Source organism: Panthera leo, chromosome F2, assembly GCF_018350215.1.
Source record: "Panthera leo isolate Ple1 chromosome F2, P.leo_Ple1_pat1.1, whole genome shotgun sequence".
Lineage (NCBI taxonomy): Eukaryota > Metazoa > Chordata > Mammalia > Carnivora > Felidae > Panthera > Panthera leo.
In genome coordinates, this window is record NC_056695.1 from 44,753,832 (window position 1) to 44,768,151 (window position 14,320).

A 14,320-nucleotide genomic window follows, 5' to 3' on the forward strand; every position below is an offset into this window, starting at 1 on the left:
ATTACGTAACAAGGGGGCGCCTGGGTGGCTCAGTCAGTTAAGCGGCCGACTTCGGCTCAGGTCATGATCTCGCGGTCCGTGAGTTTGAGCCCCGCGTCGGGCTCTGTGCTGACAGCTCAGAGCCTGGAGCCTGTTTCAGATTCTGTGTCTCCCTCTCTCTGACCCTCCCCCGTTCATGCTCTGTCTCTCTCTGTCTCAAAAATAAAAAAATAAACGTTAAAAAAAAATTAAAAAAAAAAAAAAAGAATTACGTAACAAGGATTTTAAGGCAGTCATCACAAAAATGCTTTAACAAGTAATTACAAACATGCTTGTAAACAAATGAAAAATTGGAAAGTCTCCAGAAAGAAATAGAAGATATAAAAGAGAAACAAATGAAAAAGTTAGAATTGAAAAATACAGCAATGACAATAAACTCAATGATTGGGCTCATCAGCAGATGAGGACAGAGGGATGAATCAGTGAACTGTAATATAAAACAGTAGAAAGTACACAATGTGAACAACAGAAAGAAAATAGACTAGCATAAAAATGAACAGAATCTCAGGGATTTGTAAGACTAAAACCAAATGTCTAACATTTGTATCAATGGAGTCATAATAAAGAGAAGAGAAAGAGGGTAGGACTGAAAAAACATTAGAAAAAATAATGACCAAAAACTTTCCTAAACTAGTAAGAGATAAAAACCTACAGATTTAAGAAGGTAAACAAACTCCCAACAGGATAAACCAAAAGAAATTCATACCCAGACACATAATTAGACCTGTGAAAATTAGGACAAAGAAAAAAAATCTTGAAAACAGCAAGGGGTAAAACAATCCAACAAAGAGACAGTAGAGTGCTCATAAGAAACTGTGATATCAGAGGAAGTGGCACAATATTTTTCAAGTGCTGAAAGGGAAAAAAAAAAACCTGTCAACCAAGAATTCTATAGCTAGTGAAAATATCCTGCAGGAAAGAAAAGGAAATCCATATATTCTCATATGAAGGAAAACTAAGAGAATTTCTTACTGCAGACCTACCTTAAAAGAATGGCTTACAGGAAGTCCTCTAGACACAAAGGAAGTAATAAAAGAAGGGACTGTGAAACATTAGGAGAAAGAACAATGGAAAGAGCAAAAATAGGGTAAATACAACAGATTATCCTTATTGAGTTTTCTCAATTGTTTAAAGGTTAAAGCAAATATTTTACCACTGTTTGACACAGATCTCTATGTATGAATAGAAAATATTTTGACTATTATAAATGGGAGGGACAGCAAGGTAGATAAAGTTCTACTCCTCAGTTGAACTGGTGAAATGGAAGAATAAGTCACGTTCCATGGGAGTTCACAGAGTAACCCATGACATCATCTGTTCTAGTCAAGCTCAGGGGTCAATTCAAATAATGGCAGATCTCAGTCAACCTCACAGTCTCACAGAAATACATCCTGGGGCAGGAGCTGACTTCAGGTTCTAGGCTGCCCACCAGCAGATACAAGGACCATCTTGAGATCTGGAACTTTAGCGCCACTAGGCTGAACTTGAACCCTGTCCTTTAATATCTTTGGGGTTTCAATCTCCTCATCTTTTAAAAACTACTAGGAGTTCACTAATAATTTCAAAGGATCCTTTCAGTCTATGATTCTTTTAAGCTTACACAATTATTTATATTGTGCCCTGGAGAAAAAAACACTATAAAAAATTCAGCATGAATTTCTTAAAAACTGTTTATCAGGGTCTAGAAATCAACATGGTATAACCTGTACATGTAGGCTATAGATGTGTCCACTAAAACTTGGTAATAAGACTGTCCTCTGAGAGTTATAATTCAACTCATAATATGTAAGACATATGCAAAACTCCTTTAAGAGACAGAATGGATTCCAGGCATCTAGCAAATAAGACTCAAATGAGACTAATGAGACTCACGATAATTATTCTGATATACATGTATTAAGTACTGGATACCAGTAAATGATATGCACTTTTGGGAACACTGAGGAATGACAACTAGCCTTAACAAGGATGAGAGAGGAAGGCTTCCTGGAGGAGTACCTAATTTGAATTAGAAATAATTAGAGAAGAGTAAGAAGGAAACTGTTCGTGAAAGGGGTTTTTAACTAGGAGGGTTGGGGAAAACAGTGTGAAAAAAGGTACAGAGGATTGAAAGAGCATGGTCTGTATAATAAACTACAAGTCCATTATTTCAAAATTTATAGAGAAGAAAAAGAGAAGTAGCAAAGGGCAGTTACGAGGCTAGACAAGCAAGGGCACATTATAACAAAGGGCCTTGAATGGTTAACAATAGCACAATAGGAAAAAAAAAATCAAGAAAGCAAATACTGGCTCATATGCACTATACAGTTCTTGTTATAAAGAAGGATGGTTAAGCCAAACCCAACTAGAGGCTAAAGGGTAACAGAGCTTGTTAATGTAGCCCATCTAGGCCAACTTTTTGGGCAGAAAAGAGTGGAAAAAGAGTGGAGCTGGGGGACAAATGGAATAAACCCACAAGAGTCACTTTTACTGTGTGATCTTCAGTGAGTCGTTTAACCTTTTGGGGCTTCAAGACCTTCATCCACAAAATAAGGGAATTATACTAGAGTATTTCTCAACTGCTTTTCTATCCTAAATACTCAAAGTGGGAAAAAACAAAACAAAAACCAGAGTATCTTTTCTTAAGATTAGAAAAGATTATGGAAGAAAGACTACAAAGAAATACTGGTTACATTATCCAAAATATCAGTTACCAGATATATTTGGATTTATTTTAACCATCATTTTTTGTGCTATCTGTCCCACTTTTTGTTTTGCTTCCCCCCTCCTTCTTCCTGGTCTTCCTTGGGGATGAATAATTTGGATACTCAACATGATAACAATACGAACTGGCCCTTGATTTATGTGCTCAAAATTCCTCTGTAATGCTGACAATATCTCAAAATAAAAGTTTTAATTAATTAATTCTTGAAAGGCAATATTTGCATATAACATAGAACTCAAAAGGCTCAAAAAGAGCATTCAGCAAAATGTATGTCTCTATCCCACTCCTGCTTCTTAGCCATACTGTTATCTACTCTGGAGGTCAGTTTCTTGATTATTTTTCCAGATCTACTCCACTGCAAGCATTGGTGCATGCACACACACACACACACACACACACACACACACGATTTATAAATGAAAGACATTATAATTAAACATATGATTATTATATGATATTACTGATTATATATTAATAGGACATATCAGTGGGTATATAGGATTGAATATTATAATGAATATAATAATATAATAAATTATGATGATATATACATATATGTATGTGTAGGTGTGTATACTCTGCCAATTACTCCTCTCAGTGGACCTTAGATTGCTTCCAACTGTTGGCAGATATTTATGTTGTTTCTGATCTTCTGTCATTACAATGTACTATGAATACTTCGACACATAAGTTATGTCAGCAATGGTTAACATTTTCTGTAGAACAAATTTCTAGAAGTGTAACTGCTGGGTCAAAAAAGAATTCCTTTCCAAATATCAAGAATTATTTTCCAAATATCAATTGATTATTAGCTTAGAGGTCTAAGCCAATTCTGTTGGGAAAATAAAGACACAGATGTTTATCAAAAGTATTAAATTATTTCTAATCACAATAAATGCCAACGTAGATAAAAAATAAAACCTCCTGACACTCTGGATAAAGAGTCTGCTTGTAGTTGGGGGTGGGTACTGAAAGTATTTAGGTAATCATGTAATCAATATATATACACAACATAAGGTCTTTTCAAGGAGCTCAGGGATCTTGTATTTATATACCTTATGGTATATCAAAAAGTGAAGAAAGAAATGCTGGGCCAAGGACTAATACAGCAGGGGAAAAAAGCACAAAAAATACGAACAGTGGAGAAAATAACTCATTTCTGCACTGAGAACCTTTTAGAAGTTTTGTTTTAAACAACTTTGGAGGGAAGAATTGACAACAACAAAGATAGAAAAAAGGGAAAAGACAGAAGACTGAATTTGGAAAACAGAAAAGGAAAATCGAGACACAGAGAACAGGTAGGCGAAGAATGGTGTGTGTGTCTTTGTCAATCCATATTTCCTCAGAGGTTTACATCTTGAGAAATCGGTTAATAAAAGCCACAGCAATTCTGGTCAATGTGAGAAAGCTACAAGGTATGAAGAAAATATCTTTCCCTTTCAGGCATAAGCACTGACCTGTAACAGTTGTGTGGCAGTAGCTCTCTGCTCAGGATTCTTCACGAGGCACTTTTTAACAAAATCGGTGAAATCATCAGACCAAAGTTCTGGCTTCCTGAATGTTGGTGGTGGATTTGTGGGAATCATAAAAATAGCCTAGCAAAAATGAAATAGCCAAAAGAAATTAAGTAAGAATCACAACAGCACACCAAAAAAACAAATCTCTCTATCTTTCTATCAGACCCTAAATCTGAAAAACAAATTTAAGCTGTTCTAGGATTTCCAGTAAGATTGCAATTCAGGAAGCAAGTCCATCTGCTACTAATGTAATCATTTCCCATTAAATTTCCTCTATTTGAATTGCAGCTCATTGAGCACATCATTCTTTATTTTATCTATTATTTTTAATCAGTCTCCAAAAAAGACTGCAATTCTAACCCTTTTACCAAATTAGGAACATTCTCTAATTAAACAGATATATTCCCTAATTTTGCTATTGCATGCCAGATTTACTTCCCATTTCAGTTTCATATAAGTATTCCTGCTCAAAATGGATAGCAGCAGTCCAATTTGTTTCTGCAATCCAGAATATATAAGTATAAATAAAATTACTACCGTGATTAGAAATAATACTAATAGAGCCAAGGAAACTTTTGTTTCCTTTTCTAACTACATGAATCAGGATTCCAAATGAAAAGTATTAAAGGTAATATACCACTTAAATTTGTTATTAATGATATAATTTAGTATTTATAACTTAGAACTAATTAAATACATTCAGAAAGTTCAAAATTCAAAAGTTTTAAAAAGCCTTCCTGCCATCCTTGTCCTCCTAGCTGTCCAGTCATCCTTTCTCAACCAAGAGAATTAATTCTTAATGTTCTTAGGAAATCACTGTATGTAATGAAATTACTTCTCTCTTGGGGCATCTATAATAGTTCCTGATAAAATACTATCACTAAAACATCATTTTATTTGAAAAGATATAAAAATGAAAATACAATAAAGTTAAAACAAATGTATCGAGCACTCAATAAACACTATTACCATTTTCTTTTAATTTTTTTTTACATTATTTATTTTTGAGAGACAGAGAGAGACGGAGCACAAGTTGGAGAGAGGCAGAGAGAGAATCAGACACAAAATCCAAAGCAGGATTCAGGCTCTGAGCTGTCAGCATAGAGTCCAATGCGGGGCTCAAACCCACAAACCATGGGATCATGACCTGAGCCGAAGTTGGACATTTAACTGACTGAGCCACCTAAGAGCCCCTGCTATTACCATTTTCATTTTCCATAATGTTATTAATAAACAAGAGGTAAACACAGCCAGGACAAAAATTTTACAAAGTAAAATGAATTCAACCATAACTAACTGTAGTTTAACAAGTAAATTTATATAATTATACAGTCAACACAACAGGTGAGATGAGGAAAAAATGGCTTTTGGCAATCTTAATATATGCATATGCAACATACAAACATGTGCCCCTCAAAGATGTAGTTAGGGTGAAACATCCAAAAAACTCCCTTCTGGGCTGCAGAATTCTTGGACTTTCTAGAAGGGAGGTGTTTGTCTCTGTTCTATTCTCAGTTTTTTGCCTGGCTTTGGTGGTCTTCTCTCTTCATGTATAAACAAATTTCCTTACTGCATAAAGAAAATAAAAATGGCAATACTACAAACCACAGCAATACTCAGAAACCAGTTTTTTTTTTTTACCACTGAAAGTAATCATAATTATGTTTAAAACTTCTGTTCATATATGGATAAAACACCACAGCTGTAGAAAAAGTAACAAAGATAATACATTCTTGGGGATACCAGTTTTAATGTATTTTGTTGCTATAATAAAACTGTTCCACTCTCCACTGGAGTTTATGAACTGTTCAAAGTCATTCACAAGTATCTTAAAATCATAGAATTTCCATAATAAAAGATATATGACACATCATTTAGCTTAACCATTTAACAGAAAAGGAATCAAAAGGCCAGAGAGGCTAAGTGACTTAAAACCAAAATTTTAGACCCACAAAAGGCCTTTATTTAAAAGATTAGCAAAGTATTCTAATGCTTCTACTATATTTCAAGAAGCAGAAGGTGAAGTACAAAGCAAAGAGGGTTACTGAATCTAAACAAGCAGCTAGTAAGAGAACAGAGAAATGACAATTGATGATGTTTTCAACGTATTTGTCTTCATAGGCCCTCCTCTTCCAAGCGGAGAAGAAAGCATAAGCAAGTTTTAAGCCTTTATGATAAGGCAGTGACAGAAATGACCTTAAAACTTACTACAATCACAAATGTGACCATCGATAAAGGTGAAGGTCATTCAATGAAAAATGAATGAGGGAAAGACCATTAAGTGGAGAAAATACAGTCTTTTCAACAAATGGTGCAACTAAAATGAATTTGGATTCTTATGTTGTACCATATACAAAAATTAACTGAAAATGGACCAGTGACCATAACAATAAGAGTTAAAACTATAAAACTTAGAGGAAAACGTTGGGGGAAAGCTTCAAAATATTGGATTTGGCAATAATGTCTTGGGTGTGACCCCCAAAATCTAGGCAACAAAAGAAAAAAAATAGGTAATTGGACTTCATCAAAATTTAAAATTTGTGCATCAAAGGACACTATCAATAAGATGAAAAGGCAACCGAAATGGGAGAAAATATTTGCAAATCCTATGTGTGGTAGAGGTTTAATATCTAGGATGTATAAAGAACTCCTACAACTCAACAACCAACAACCCAACTCAAAAGACGGAGAAAGAACTCGAATAGGTATTTCTTCAAAGAACATACAAATGGCCAATAAGTACATGAAAAGGTACTCAACATAACTAATCATTACAGAAATGTAAATCAAAACCACAATGAGATATGTCTCACATTCATTAGCATGGCTTTTATTAAAGAAAAAAAATCAGAAAATAACAAGTGGTGGCAAGGATGTGGAGCAGTTGGAATCCTCATGCACTGCTGGTAGAGATGTAAAATGGTGCAGCTGCTTGAAAAACAGTATGGCGATTCCTTGAAAAATCGAACACAAAATTACCATATGATGCCCTAATTCTACTTCTGGGTATGTACCCAAAAGAAGTAAAGGCATGGAAGATATATTTGTATACCCATATTCATAGACTCATTATTCACTGTGGCCAAAAGATGGAAGTGACCCAAGTGTGCACTGACAGATGAACGGATAAAGAAAACATAGTGTTTACACTGTATACACACATACAATGGAATATTATTTAACCTTGAAAAGAAAATTTTGGGGGTGCCTGAGTGGCTCAGTTGGCTGAGGATCTGACTTTGGCTTAGGTCATGATCTCACGACTCATGGTTTCGAGCCCCATGTCAGGCTCTGCGCTGACAGCTCCGAGCCTGGAGCCTGCTTCGGATTCTGTGTTTCCCTCACTCTTTCTGCCCCTCCCCTGCTTGTACTCACTCTCTCTCTCTCTCTCTCTCTCTCTCTCAAAAATAAATAAACATTAAAAAAATTTTTTTCTAAATGGTTAATTTTATGCTGTGTATATTTTACCACAAAGAAAAAATATGCACGAAGGAAAACATTAAGTAATAATCAAGTTCAGAAATATTTAAGTGCCTACTGCAGATGAAGCACGGTGTTAAGCATAAAATGGAGCTCAAAGAAGCAGCAGGAAATACCCTACCCTTAAGTCACTACCCTTAAGAAGCTTCTAACCTAGTCTGTCAATGAAAGCACAAACAATAAAAGAATTAAATAACAGTATAATCATAAAATAAATGATAACAAGGCATTTGGAACAGAGGTCATTCCCCTTAGTAGAAACAGTGTAAGGATAAGCAGGAGAGTAGAAACAGGCCATCGGGAGGAGCAGAGAACAACTGACTGCTTGGTAAGGTATAGGAAATAAGAAGATTAGAAGGGAAATGGAGAATATGGAGTTTGGTCAGCAAGAAAGTACACAACTGAAAAGAAATGTGTCTGTGTGTGTGTGTGTGTGTGTGTGTGTGTGTGTGTATTTGTTCTTGATTAGGTTGTTTATGACCCAAGAAGTAGATTAAACAAGAACAAAACCCCTGGAGACACTCTAAATATGGAATAGAAAAGGCAGTTAGGGGCTAGTACAGATAGCCCAACACGAGTAATAAAGAGTTCAAACGAGGGTGGTTTCTACGGAAATGAAATGGAAGAAATGAGGTAGAGGAGATACTACAAAAGAGGAACCAAGAATATATCTTGCCAACATTGTGTGGGAGGGGTGGAAAAAAAGGAAGAATGAAAGATTACTCTAGAATTCAAGAAATTTTAAAAAACAATACCTTAATTGCAAGGCACTCAGGTATTCTAACAATTCACTACATCATTTTTTTGAAAGCCCTTAGAATATGCAGCAAGTTGCTACAGTGTGTTATCACTGGTTTCTAACTCGGAAAGTGATCCAAAGGACTTTCCATGGACAAAGCAGTGAAGATTCAATATCCAAGTCTGTTGATTCTAGGGTAAGAGTTAATCTCTTTTATTAGTCTATTCATCTTCTTTCAAAAGGGGAAAATCCTTTCATAGAAGAGAACATTCTTACACATCTTACATCATATCACACGTATTTACATCTAACATGGTCCTTTCAAAAGCAGTACAGCCAGTTTTATGACACAATAAGCATGTCAAATGACATTTATCAAGTACTTTCTGTGTGTTCAAAACTCCGTTCTAAATGAAGTTGCAGACTGATAGGCCAAAGGCCAAATAACATTAGTGGGCATATTTTGTTCAGTCACTATCAAGTTCACACTCCCAAAAGGTAAGAATCTGCTGGAATTAGGCTGATTTCACCCAGGATGTACGTTCTCCCTTGTACATGGGCCCCATTTAGTCTGGCTCGATTATCTACTTTACCTGATGGTTCTTTCAAGTATTCAACTTTGTGAGCCCTGCTATTAACAGATTTTAAAATAAAACATATATCTCAAAGCCACAGAGCTCACAGTCAGCTTGTAAGGGGGGGGGGGGGGGAAATTAACACGTCAAACAAACAGCAAACAATGAAATGCTGGAAAATAAAGTTCTTCTGTAAATAACCTAATTCATCCCAGCTCCATAGCTGAAACAGAACCTAATCTGGCTTCAAGGATGGGCAAGATGGGGTTAATATCAGCTGCTGGAAAGGGTACACAAAACCACCTGCTACTTCAATTAAAGAATAAAAATAAATTTGAACTCTCATCTCTGCAAAACAGTTCAAAGCACCCACATAAGCCCTTATATACTGACCTCAAACTGCAGGTAAATGATACTAGATTGTCTAGATAAATGTTGTTCATCTGCACTTGTTACAAACTGATGGATAACAACTCAGTGATTTATGTTCTTGTAGCTAATGCTCTCCTTTGAACTTTGAGTCAATAAGTTGCAGTCTTATCTTCTGATAATCTTAACATATAAGGCTCACCTCAGCAGTAGCTATTAGAAACTCAAGGATAAAAAAACTGAACCCTAACTCTTATTTACCCAGTACTATCATAAAGCAATCCTAAAAGGTTCACATTCTAGTCTCAAACAAGCACTGAACTGCATATAGTTCAAACAAGTAAGTCTCATTATATGGTCTACCAAAAGCAGAGACTCCGAAAGGCTCCAGGAAAACCACTATACCTTTTATTTCTATTTTTTTAGGTTAGATAATCAATAACAAATGGGCAGATTTTCTCACAGGCTTAACTTTGTTCAACTAATTTAACCTAATCATGAATCATAAAGGATCTTCTTAAGAATCCCTAGGTTTTGTATGAGCTAATTAGGTAATAGGCCCCTGCTGTAGAAAGTTTTAGCAATCAGTGGCTAGCCTTAGACTAACAATTCACTCCCTCCCTTGCCACCAACCAAATCGCATGGACACACTTTACAGCCATATAATTTATCTTATCTCTAACACCATTTTGATTGAAGAATGTTAGTACAATAAACAGTATGATTTTCCTTGTATTTGTTGCTACACAGTGTGTTGCTTAACTATATATTGAACCTCTGGTTGAGTTTTTTTTTAATTTATTTTTAACGTTTATTCATTTTTGAGACAGCCAGAAGGCACGAGCATGGGAGGGGCAGACAGAGAGGGAGATACAGAATCCTCAGCAGGCTCCAAGCTCTGAGTTCTCAGCGCAGAGCCTGATACGGGGCTAGCACCTACGAACTGTGAGATCATGACCTGAGCCAAACTCGGACGCTCAACCAACTGAGCCACCCAGGTGCCCCTGAACCTCTGATTACGTTTTCAAAAGAACTTCCCTGATCACAAATAGTCTAAAGAAGCCAAAAAATGTAAGTGCCTCAAAACAAATAATTCACTCCATGCTTGGAATTTCATGCCTTAGACTCCAGGAGCACCCACATGTGGAAAGAGCTGGAGCTGAGCAAGCACAATGCCTGCACTCTGCAATCTCAGTGGAGTGAGTCAACACATATGCCTGAAGCTAAGGTAGCTGGGTTTGTGAATATACAGAAGCAAGGAAATGTCGGAATAACAAAGGAATCTGTGCCACTATTCAAGAACCTCAGGTATATGAGCAAAAGGTTATCTTCATAACAAATAAATGAGATAAGGAATGAGAAAGCATTTTATAAAACTTCAAAGAACTAAATAAACACAGCTGTTTATTTTTCTTGCTGGCAAACATAATCCATAGGCAGGAAGCTACTAAGTCAAATAAAAATATATAGCTTCTAAAAATGATACATAGGAATAATAATTTTTAAAAGACTACACAAATAAGATGGCAAACAACACAACAAAATGAAGCCAACACTGGATCTGGGTCAGAAAAACAGGCTTGAGCTCTCAGTCGTCCTCTGGCTGATCGTGCAGCTTCAGTTTTTTCATTTAAGTGATGACATTGGACTACATGTTTTTCAGGGTCCCTTTTGGGTCTAAAAGACTCTAGCACTCTAACTGCCTAGCAGTCAAGGAGTTAAATCCTCACTAGCCAAGTAGTATTAAGAAAGGAGATGCGGGGGGGGGGGGGGGGGGGGGGGGGGGGAAGGAGAAGGATAACAAAATGGTTATTAGATGTGAACACAAAAGTACAAATCTACATTTTTATTACCACTCCCTCAAATGCAATTTTGAAGCAGACAGAGAATACTAAAACCCAGAGTGAACCTTGCTATCAGGGTGCAGTTTCTACAGTAAGCACAGGGTTAAAGTATTGTGAGCCTGACCTCACAATTCACTCCAACTCCAACTGCAGGAACTTCAATACTCATTAATCTGTCCAATAAGGGCCATTTTGCCTGCCGAGGTACCAGATTAAGGGAAGGGATGCAGTTGATGTCCTGGCGGTACAGAGTGAATAAGAGAACTGGCTCTAGAAGTCTGAGCCAGCCCTAGATAGCACTGGGTCCAACAGCACTGCCACCATAAGCAGCTACATGACCTATTTTACTTCTCTATGCCTATTTTCACATATTAAAAATGGGAATAATCATACCCACCTTACAGAGCCAGTCTGAAGCTTGCATGGGTTAATACACGTAAAATACATGCAGCAGCACCGACCACATTGCAAATGCACAAAAATTAACCCCACTTTACCAAGGGGACCCGCAAGAGTAAACTACCTTATTCAAGGTCACACAGCTAGTCAACACTGGAACTCAGGTGTACCAGGCTCCTTGGCTACTTCACACCACCTCTAGATTTCTATTAAATTTCTGCCACAGGTAATTCTATCATAAGATACGAGCCCCCTAATGTATATTCAGTCTCCAAAAAAGAAGATGGAAAGCTATTTGTATAAAGATGGTTAGAATTCACTTTCTGTAACAGTGGAAAACTGCAAACAAAAAATACCAAACAATTAAGAAATGGATAAGTAAACTGCTATGTATCAATAAAATGGAGAAACTTATTGCTATAAAGATAACAAATGGTGAATCACAAAATCACAACGAAATATTTTGTTTTGTTTTTTAAGTGAAAATGAGAAAATAAAGCAACAGTCTGTTGTTCTGAATGATTACCTTCAGTAATGACATGTGGCAATGTCACTAAAATGTAGCAATAAAGACTGAAAGATGGTACAGAATCTCAAAAATTCAAAATATCAATTCACAATAGCAACTGTCTACAAGATTGCAAAAGACTCTTTTTACATTTTTTATTCTCAAGGCTACTCACTGTATATATTAAACTTTTAAAAACTGTATTTGAGGGGCACCTGGGTGCTCACTCGGTTAAGCGTACAACTTAGGGTCAGGTCATGATCTTATGGTCTGTGAGTTCCAGCTCCGTGTTGGGCTCTGTGCTGACAGCACGGAGCCTGCGGCCTGCTTCAGATTCTGTGTCTCCCTCTCTCTGTCCCTCCCCAACTCATGCTCTGTCTCTCTCCCTCTCAAAAAAGGAATAAACATGAAAAAAAATAATTAAAAAAAAACCCACTTGTACTTGCAATTGATCCAAGGCTTCATTTAGAACCACTGCTGAATTTATAGCCAACTGCAATCCGCTTCTATAAACACCTCACACAAACATAATTTAAATTCCAACACCTTTCACGGCTTCCATCTCTTCAGGTTGAAATATCATGTCCCTTTAATACAATGCAAAAGTATTCATAAAATATGGCTAAAGAAGAAATCAGAAGTGAATAAGAGCCAAAGTTAAGCAACTTTCTCAGCCTACTCTCTTTCCAATCTCCCAAATTAGAATTCCTATGTGTGACCAGTTCAACCAACTGCTTTGAGCACATAAAATGTATCCATACCTGCAATATAAGAATTTCTTAAAAAAAAAAAAAAAAAGGAATTTCTTCAAGAAGCTTAGAATTTAATGGGATAGAGAATGCACACCAGATCATTTCAATAAAATAGTGTAAGTACAAATATATATGTGAACACTGGGCATTATGACTTGGTCCAAACTGAGGTTTAAAAAAAAAAAAATGAGACTTAACCTGAATGCTAAAGAATGAGTTAATGAGTCATAGAAAAGAGAACAGTATGTTCAGGATGTGGGGTCTGAAGTGTCACCATGGGGTCTGTGAGGGAAAGTAACCTGTTTTGTGCATGGGGCAGGGAAATTACAAGGTGAGCCTGAAACATCTTACTGGCCCTTAGAGAAAGGAACCAACGACCAACTGAGTCATGTCAAAAGAAGTTCAGAACATTGAGAGCTTAGCTCCACCCATAAAAGATTCAAATTTACTTGACCTGAAGTCAGTCGATTCAAATCTACTTGACCTGAAGATTGCTTGGTCTCCCAAGCAATTCTAACGTGTAGTCAACACTGAGAACACCGTTCTAGGACATATAATATAAGGCAAGTATTATCACTGTATGTGCCTCCATTTCAGTACCTCCCATATTTTAACCAGTACTCTAGTTAGTTATAAACTCATTCTAAATGCCCTGGACAACATGGAAACTACTTAAAAGCATAGATACAGTGCCTCAAGTTTTGTATCCCCACAGTATCAGGCATAGTCACTTCTGCAAAGTAAAACCGAAATTTTTATTGGAAGTGTTGATATAAAGACTTCCAGTTAAATATGGTTCTTTGAACATACTGATTTACCTCAACTCCATCCCAAAGGAAAGTCCTTACTGAAGGACACTAAGAACTAAAAAAAAAAAAAAAAAAAAAAAAAAAAGTTTTGAAAAACAACAGTAGCAGTTCTACCCCTGAATGGCTATATGGCTTAGGCTCAAACCTTAGGTCTTCACCATAAAATAGAAGTAACAGCAGTGCCATTTTATTATTTTTAAAACCCATCCAACTTAATTCACTAGTTATTATATAACAGCTTAACTGAGACACAATTCACATATGTGATCTATGTGATCTGGTCCTCTGCCACCTCTCTGACCTCATCTCCTACTTCTCTCCCTTTCCTGGCCAATTCCAGACACATAAACCTCCACCTCGTTCCTTAAACACCAAACATACTGCCACATCAATTTCCTCTGGCTAGAACACTCTCACCATAAATCTGCATGTCCCATTTACTAACCTCCTTTAGGTCTCTACTAAAGGTCACTTTATCAGCCCTATCTTGACCATCATATATATAGTATCACAAACACCCCTGTCATTCTGTATCCCTCTTATCTTGTTTTATTCTTCTTGTAGAGCAGCACCTGTATATGACTA

At 36.5% G+C, this 14,320-nt stretch overlaps 1 protein-coding gene across 1 annotated transcript in view; it reads right to left on the bottom strand.

The window, feature by feature from the left end:
• STK3 (serine/threonine kinase 3) overlaps window positions 1-14,320 on the bottom strand; it is a 282,817-nt gene that overhangs the window by 133,452 nt on the left and 135,045 nt on the right. The window contains exon 7 of the mRNA XM_042923147.1: window positions 4,201-4,338. Coding sequence (XP_042779081.1) covers window positions 4,201-4,338 — 138 coding nt within the window. The remainder of the gene's footprint in view (window positions 1-4,200; window positions 4,339-14,320) is intronic.